The sequence below is a fragment of the Scomber scombrus genome, unplaced genomic scaffold (genome assembly GCF_963691925.1).
Source record: "Scomber scombrus unplaced genomic scaffold, fScoSco1.1 SCAFFOLD_590, whole genome shotgun sequence".
Lineage (NCBI taxonomy): Eukaryota > Metazoa > Chordata > Actinopteri > Scombriformes > Scombridae > Scomber > Scomber scombrus.
This window is the reverse complement of record NW_026910517.1, coordinates 1-9081: the sequence shown is the minus strand read 5'-3', so window position 1 is coordinate 9081 and position 9081 is coordinate 1. Positions and strand designations below refer to the sequence as shown.

Sequence of the window (9081 nt, the reverse complement as noted above, 5' to 3'; positions counted from 1 at the left end):
GCTTAAAAACAGTAAATTCTCAATAAAACACCATATCAACTAGTTTGGAATGATCTTACATTATAACTTTATATTAAATAAAGGTAATGGAATACAATTGTTCTAAATATTACATTTAATCTGGTAACCATGGAGATCAGGAAACAGCTTTCTTTCTTTCTTTCTTTTTTCTTTCTTTCCTCCTACTTCTTCTTTCTCTTCTTCTTCCTCCTCTTCATTCCTTTCTTTCTTTCTTTCCTCCTACTTATTGTTCTTTCTTTCTTTCTCTGTTTTTTCTTTCTTTCTTTCTCCTCCTACTTCTTCTTTCTCTTCTTCCACCTCTTCCTTCCTTTCTTTCTTTCCTCCTACTTCTTGTTTTTTCTATCTCTTCACTTCTTTTTCTTTCTTTCTTTCTTTCTTTCTCCTCCAACTTCTTTTTCTTCGTTGTCTTCTTCCTCCTCTTTCTTCCTTTCTTCTTCCTCCGTTCTTTCTTTCTTTCTTTCTCTCTTCTCCAACTTCTTCTTTCTCTCCTTCCTCCTCTTCCTTCCTTTCTTTCTTTCTCCTTGTACTTCTTGTTCTATCTTTCTCTTCTTCCTCCTTTATCTTTCTTTCTTTCTCCTGCTCTTTCCTTCTTTCTTTCTTTCCCCTTCTTCCTCCTTTCTTTTTCTCTTCTTCCTCCTTTTTCTTTCTTTCTTTCTCTTCTTCCTCCTTTCTCTTCTTCCTCTAATCTAACGCTAACCCCTTCTTTCTTTCTTTCTTTCCTTCTTTCTTTCTAGGTGGATAAAATATGTAATATTAATCATTCTTTTGTGGTTACACCATTTGACATTTTCAGGAGCATTCAGTCTTACTTTTGGTTTAAAAAAAATGGTGCAAATGTCATTTCAAATGATATAAAACCAACAAAAATACTAAATGTACATTTTAACAAACCTGATGCTGCTTTTAAAACTATTTTATAAGATATTTTTGAATTGCTCATCTTGCCAGCCCTTATTTTTCCTCTCAGACATGAAGGTTGGAGACGTGATCTCAGTGTTCTCCGACCTGGAGGGAAAGTGCACCCGCGGATCTTTGAGCTTTCAGGGGAAAACAGCGTATTTAGGTAACGGAGTCGCCGAAATGGATCGCTCCAGCATCTTCTGCTCTAACGAACCTGTCAGGTAGATTCTGGCTCTTTTGTTATAGTACGGTATAAATATGTGAAACTGAATCACTGGATTAGTAGTTTCAGAGTGAAATGAGTGTTTTCTGTTCTTTTAGAGGTGTTGGTGTCCGTATGACTGAGCCCCTTTATCAGAGTCCCTCATTTGATGGCGTTCTACCCAACCTGGTGTTCCTACAGGTAATTCTTCTATAGAAATGTATGTTATTAAATCTATTAGTCTTTAAAAAGCTCCAGTATAGAGCAAACTTCACCTTCTCTCCTCTGGTGCAGTGTGGAGGATTCACTGCCATCTAGTGGTGGTGACGTTGAAAACTTAAAAAATCTTCCTCTGGTCTTAACCCGGGTCAAATTGAGCCCGTCTGTTTTGACTGTTCCTTCTTTCCTCCCTTCCTTCCTTCCTTCTGGCCTTCCTTCCTTCCTCCCTCCTTTCCTTCCTTTTTCCTCCCTTCCTTCCTCCCTCCCTTCTTTCCTCCGTCCTCCCTTCCTTCTTTCCTTCCTCCCTCCTTTCCTTCCTCCCTCCCTCCCTCCTTTCTGTCTTCCTCCCTTCCTTCTTTCCTTCCTTCCTCCCTCCTTTCGTCCTTCCTTCTTTCCTCCTTTCCTTCCTTCCTTCCTACCTCCCTCCTTTCCTTCCTTCTTCCTCCCTCCCTTCCTTCCTTCTACAATTTGTTTGTGATGGAGAAATCATTGCAATTAAGTATTAAAAAAAGTGTTTGATAACCACATTTGAGACATCATTGCAAAATAATGTGTGTTTATGTTTATATTATATTATATATAAGATTATCGGCCAGTATTTCCATATCAGGTTTGACTTTTTCTCTTCTCTGTGCACCTTAGAAGTGTTTGATTTGCACCAGAAACCTCGACTCTGCTTCTACATTAAATCTCAAAGGACTGTTGCATCTTAACATTCATAAACTAACATGTCTGATCCGTCTTCCCGGGCCAGAACCTTCCCTCTGTGGTGGTGGGACACGTGCTCGGGCCTCGACCAGGAGAGCGGATCCTGGATATGTGCGCCGCGCCCGGAGGGAAGACCTGCCACATCGCTGCTCTGATGGGAGATCAGGTACAAGTTCAGGCTCATCGTTCATTCTGGGAGTTTAGTCTAGAAAAAAATGCACCTGAGGATATTTAACAGGTCCAACGCTTGTTAACTGTGATTTAAGGCATTTATTTAGCTGCAAAAGTGTATTTGAACGAATGAAATCTGCTTTTAACTGTAATTAAATCCAGTATATGTGTGAATTCAGCAGCAAAAATAAAGAAGCAGCATAAAAAAAATATGTCTTATTCAGCTTTGTGTTGGACTGTCTGAGATGAGTTGATGATATAAGTCGATTAATCAGATTAGTCGATGGACAGAAAATGAATCGCCAAAAAGAAAAATGTTAGAAAGAAATGTTAAAATCTCTGGTTCCAGCTTCTTATCTGAATATAAAGTGTATTTATATGTGAAGCCAATAAAAAAGTGTTCCTTAATAAGCCTACAAGTAAATATGTTAATTTGGAGCTGCAACGAGTAGTCGATTATTTTTGTTTTGAGTCATTTTTCCAAGAAAAAAACATCTAAATTCTCAGATTCCAGCTTCTTAAATGTGGATATTTTCTGTGTCTTTAGTCCTTTATGACAGTAAACTGGATATGTCTGGGTTGTGGATTGTTGGTCAGAACAAAACAAGACATTTCAGGTTGGATGTTGGACTTTGAGAAACATTAATTATGATTTTTCACCATTTTCTGACATTTTAAAGATCAAACAACTAGTCGATTAATCAAGAAACTGATTTAATAATGAAAGCCATTGTTAGCTGCAGCTCTACTTGACAGTTTATGGTGTTTCTTTATGTAATTACTCCATGTTGTAAGATGTTTAGAATAGTTTTCTTCTTTATAAATTAGACAAAAGACACTTAAAATAACACAAAGTATAATCACATATCTTGTATAACACACACAGCTGTGTTAATTAACATATTTAATGAGGTTAAACTTCAATCCACATTATATATCTTATGAAGCTGCAGGTATATATATATATATTTTTTTTTAAACTTTATTTTGTATTATTAATGACTTTTTTCTTTTAATCTCCTTTTTTAAACCTAGTATTACTTTATCTGTTTTATTTCATTTTACTTTTTGTATTGTCTTTTTTCTAATTATTTTTACTTTATTTAACTTTTTTAACATTTTTATTATCCTTATTTTCTGTCAATGAATTGGTCGCAATTTTTTCTTTCATTGTAATTTCTTCTCTTTTGTAAATTCCTTTTCTTTATGTTCTCACTTGTTGTGTCTTATTATCAGCTTGTCAATCAGCTCTGAAGCACTTTGAGCTACATTAACCTGAATGAAAGCTATATAATTGATTGATTGATTGATTGGTTTCTGTGTCTCAGGGTGAGGTCGTGGCTCTGGAGAGGATCAGAAATAAGATCGACCGCATTCGTCAAAATGCTCAAACCTTAAATCTGAGCTGCATTAAAACTTTCTGCTTCAACAGCACTAAGGCTGTGAGCAGCGACCCGACTCAAGAGACTGAAGGTACAGAGTGACACACACACACACACACACACACACACACACACACACACACACACACACAGCTCCTCCTCTCTGTGAATATTTTATCCATTATCCTTCGTGTCGTCCTCCCGGGTTAAATTGACCCCGTCTGTTTTGACTGTTCCTTCTTTCCTTCCCTCCCTCCCTCCTTCTCTCTTTCTTTCCTTCCTCTCTCTTTCTTCCTTCTGTCCTTCTTTCCTTCCCTTCCTCCCTCCCTCCTTCTCTCTTTCTTTCCTTCCTCTCTCTTTCTTCCTTCTGTCCTTCTTTCCTTCCCTTCCTCCCCCCTCCTTCTCTCTTTCTTTCCTCCCCCCTACCTTCCTCCCTTCCTTCTTTCCTCTGTCCTTCTTTCCTTCCTTCCTCCCTTCCTCTTTTCCTTTCTCCCTCCCTCCTTCCTTCTTTCCTCTGTCCTTCCTTCCTTTCCTCTGTCCTTCCTTCTTTCCTTTCCTCCCTTCCTCCCTCCTTTCCTTCCTTCCCTTCCTTCCCTCCTTCCTCCCCCTACCTTCCTCCCTTCCTTCTTTCCTCTGTCCTTCCTTCCTCCCTTCCTCTTTTCCTTTCTCCCTCCCTCCTTCTTTCCTCCCTCCCTCCCTCCCTCCTACCTTCCTTCTTTCCTCCGTCCTTCTTCCCTTCCTTTCTTATCTCCTTTCCTTCTTTCCTTTCCTCCTTCCTTTCCTACCTCCCTTACTTCTTTTCTTTCCTTTCCTCCCTTCCTTCCTTTCTTCCCTCCTTCCTCCCTCTTTTCCTTCTTTCTTCCTCCCTTCCATCCTGCCTTCTTCCTCCCTTCCTTCCTTTCTTCCTTCCCTCCTTCCTCCCTCCCTCCTTTGCTTTCTTCCTTCCCTCCTTCCATCCTTCCTTCCTCCCTTCCTTCCTTGACTCGAGGACAACAGGAGGGTTAACACAGAATATATTATACATTCTTCCAGGTCCTCCCTTCCCCCCTGAGAGTTTCGACCGGGTTCTGCTGGACGCTCCGTGCAGCGGCCTCGGACAGAGACCCAACATGGCGAGCACCTGGAGCCTGAAGGAGATCTGCTCCTACCAGCCGCTGCAGCGCAAGTTATTCCACGCTGTACGTTACTCACACACACACACACACACACACACACACACACACACACACACACACACACACACACACACACACACACACACACACACACACACACTTTAATGCCAGTAGTTTTTTGTGTAGTGACTCATTTTGGCCAGTAGGTGGCAGCATGGGGCAGTTATTGAACTTTTCATTCATGTCCTAAAGGAGCAAATCCACATGTTATTCTTTTTGATTTTAGATACTGATATTTATATTTATGAGCTTTTCTATGATTTAACATTCAGTTTGGTGTTAAAAATGAGTTTCAGCTAGAAATTTAGCAACTCTGAAAGTGAAAAAACATCTGTATTCTGTAATTTTTGATGCATTATGACTGATTTTTTTTAAATAGGAAAGTCTGCTTAATTCTAATCTCATTAAGTGACTTTTTAAAACCTATTTATATGCTTTTCTATGATTTAACATTCAATTAAGTGTTAAAAAATGAGTGTCCGGTACAAAAAACGATACAAAAAAAACATCTTTAGTCTGCAGTATTTCATGTTTTCTAACCGTCCAGCTCTCATATTCCTTATTTTTAACACAAAAATACATAAATGTGGACTTTATTTTAAGGTGGTTTAAGTATCACCAGCAGATGAGAAGCTCTAAAAGGGAAAAAAAACATCTGTATTCTGTAGTTTTTCATGTATTATAACTGATTTGACTGAATTTGTTTTTAAACAGGGACGTCTGCTTAACTCTAATCTCATTAAGTGGCTTTTTAAACCCTGATCCAACGATGTTTGTATACTGATATTTTCATTTATTTCCTTTATCTATGATTTAACATTCAGTTAAGTGTTTAAAATGAATGTCAGGTACAAAAAAACGCCTCAAACATCTGTAATTGTTCATGTTTTCCGACTGTCCAGCTCTCATATTCCTTATCTTTAACACACAAATACATAAACATGGACTCTTTTTTTTTTTTTTTGCTTTAAGTATGGCCAGCAGATGGATTACTGGAGGGAGATTAGAGTCAGATGTAGAGCACATCATTTATCCCAGTGACACGCAACGCTCCATCAGTGTCCGCCAGCCTTTTTCTCCTCAAGGTTACTCGGGGCCGAAAAGAAAGAGACGGCTCGAGTTATGTGACGAGTCGATAAAAAGGCGGGAGTCTTTTTTTATGTATTTATGAGTTGAGAAAAAGCACAAATCTGTAAAGCTCGGGGGGTTTTTTTGTGTGTGTGGTTGCAGGCGGTGCGGTTGTTGAAGAAAGGCGGAGTCCTGGTTTACAGCACCTGCACGGTGACGCTGGCGGAGAATGAGGAGCAGGTAGCTTGGGCGCTCGATGCCTTCCCGTGCCTCACTCTTCAACCTCAGGTAACAAACACAACATCACACATCAGGGTTATTATAGTTATTATAGTTATTATTATAGTCGTCCTCTCGGGTCAAATTGACCCTGTCTGTTTTGACTGTTCCTTCTTTCCTCCCTTTCTTCCTTCCTCTCTTTCCTCCCTTCCTTCTGTCCTTCCTTCTTCCCTCCCTCCTTCTTTCCTTCCTCCCGTCCTTCTTTCCTCTGTCCTTCCTTCCTCCCTTCCTCTTTTAATTTCTCCCTCCCTCCCTCCTACCTTCCTTCCTTCCTTCCTCCTTTCCTCCCTTCCTTGTTTCCTTTCCTTCCTCCCTTCCTTCCTTCTCCCTTCCTTCCTTCCTTGACTCGAGGACAACAGGAGGGTTAACTAAAACTAAAACTGAATAAAAACTACAATGAACGATGCAAAACTAACTAAAACGAAACTGAACTGCAGATAAAATCAGCTTAGTTTTAGTTTTCTTTTTTTCACTTGTTGAGATAAACAAACACAGCTAATTTTACCTCATTGTCAGCATTATTTCATCCTTTACAGCTTCTACTAAGGCTTTCCTAATACCTGAAAAACTCAAACTAAGACTAAAACTAAATAAAAACTAAACTAAAACTACTTCATCACTTGTTAAACTAACTAAAACTACACTGAAATAAAAAAGCAAACTGAAAAACCCTATAAAAATTTTTAAAAAATGGACATTTTAAAACTATAATAACCCTGGTCAAGAGTAGATATGTGCATGGGCCGATTTTTTCAGTGTCGACTTATCGTGGATATAACGGACGACTAATTGAATATTTGCTTTATGCCGACATTCACAGGTGCTAAATAGATGCCTCAAACATAACTTTCAATATTCATAACAAAACAAGCTTTAACTGCGCAAACTTGTATCAATTTGAATGATAATCAGCCTTCATGTCTTTACGGGAACACATTAATTAAAAGTAAGAAATCGCACTCCTAAAAATATAACAGCGTGGATTGTTTTTTCTCCCCGTCATAAACAACGCTGAGCATTTCCTTTACAATCATGTTAGCAATGAGAGACGTAAATGTAACGTTCGTTTTCTCTCTCTGAGACTTTTGTCAAACTTTCGAGTAGCCGTTACAACCGTTGACGTGCTAGTTTGGTGATTAGCGTCAGGTCCGTCTCCCTTAGCAACCGTCACAGCAGACAGCAGCTTTCTGTCCATGTGGAACCACGATAGCTCAACTCTGCGAGGCTTTTCGTGTGGCTTCGTCTGCATCGTGTTCCCTCCAGTCAGCTAGCTAGCATGCTAACTTACTACCGAGTCAAAGTAGCCAAAGCAGCAGTATAAATTCACTCAGTGTCAGATAGGGCTGGGTATCATCTACAAAATGACGATACCAGCATCAATCCAAATACCCTTAAAGTGATAGCTGTAATGATTAGATGTTATTACATGTTTGCCCACTAGGTGGCAATAGCGATTAGTAGTTAATGAACAATACTTAAGTGAGTAATTGGTAGCGTAAGAGTATACTGCAAGAAGCCACATGTAAGTTGTTGACTGGACAAATAAAGAAGCTAACTGGAATCACTTGGCCTCATACTTTAAAACATGAACATAACAATAGCAACTGAGTACTTCATTCGATACCCATCATGTGAATAGAAGCCACCGCTCTCACCACTTGATTTTTTACATAAATGCATTTTTAAAGTTCAAATTATGAATATTTATTAATCAAAGAACACTTGTGAGCAAGTCCGTACAAATAGTCGTATTTTCTAGCTCTGGGTGCAAAAAGGATGGATTGCAGGTATTGTTTGACGGGAGATGTTTCGATACGACTTGGTATTGATTTATTTCGGCCTTAAAGGAGTACCGAAACCCGACCTTAGTGTCAGACTCTACTTCAAAATAAGATGGAGGTAGTTTACAAAAACGTAGACATCCCCCTAGTGGCTGAAAGTGAGAATTGCTCTGTAGTAGCTGTTACTGAACCCTTCATAGTAGACTACACAGCTCAACTCTTGATTAAGGTTTCATTAAAAACAAAACAAACGACCACAGCACAAAGGTCGACTTCAGACTCCGTGAACGACTTTTTGATTATTCGGTTTTAATGACACATCCCTAATCTGGACAAACACACCCACAGAGAGGTATCTTTTTATTACTATGGTCCTCGTCTCTGGATCAGCCTTCCTGAGGACCTGAGGGCAGCAGAGTGTGATGATATTTTAAAAAAACAAACTTAAGACCTATACCTTTTTAAATCTGGCTTTCAATTGAATTTTATGTATTTATCAATCTGCCTTTTATTTTCTATTATAGCCTGTTTTTACTACTTATCCTATTTTAATGACACATCCCTAATAGTCCAGAGATGTAAAACAAAGCCTCACCAGAAGCTCTTGTGTCTCAGGAGCCTCACATCGGCGCTGAGGGCATGCTGGGAGCCGGCCTGTCACCTGAGCAGCTGCGCCTCCTCCAGAGGTTCAGTCCTGAGCTGAGCTGGGAGCAGACCGACCCGACCACGACTCCCCTCCCCTGCAGAGTCGACGGAGACACTATAGGCTTCTTTATTGCCAAGTTCCTGAAAAACTGACTGGAGGGGGAAATGTTTTCTCTCTTTTTTTTTTCTCCCCCCCCCCTCTCGTCAACACGCGGGACGGCACCACCAAAAACCTCACACGAGACTGCAGATGGGAACAATAGTGTTTATATTACGACACTCTGTGTGCTTTGACGGGGCAGTGTTGACAAAGACGCTCGCAGTGCTGTTTACAGCGTCTGCCTCTTAACAGCTGCTCTCTGAAACTGCGGGCCATATAGGGATAAGCTTTATAAACACACACAGAGAGAGAGAGAGAGAGAGAGAGAGAGAGAGAGACAGAGAGAGAGAGAGAGAGAGAGAGAGAGAGAGAGAGAGAGAGAGAGAGAGAGAGAGAGAGAGAGAGAGAGAGAGAGAGAGAGAGAGAGACT

The 9081-nt window shown here is 39.9% G+C and overlaps 1 protein-coding gene across 1 annotated transcript; it reads left to right on the top strand.

The window, feature by feature from the left end:
- Positions 1-988: 988 nt before the first annotated feature.
- nsun6 (NOP2/Sun RNA methyltransferase 6) lies at positions 989-8989 on the top strand (the record flags this gene model as incomplete). Its single annotated transcript, XM_062415228.1, is given in 7 exon segments — positions 989-1142; positions 1243-1324; positions 2097-2216; positions 3550-3694; positions 4636-4781; positions 6009-6134; positions 8522-8989. Coding segments are annotated over 7 exon segments (956 nt in total), but the record flags the coding sequence as incomplete, so codon positions are not given.
- Positions 8990-9081: the final 92 nt, after the last annotated feature.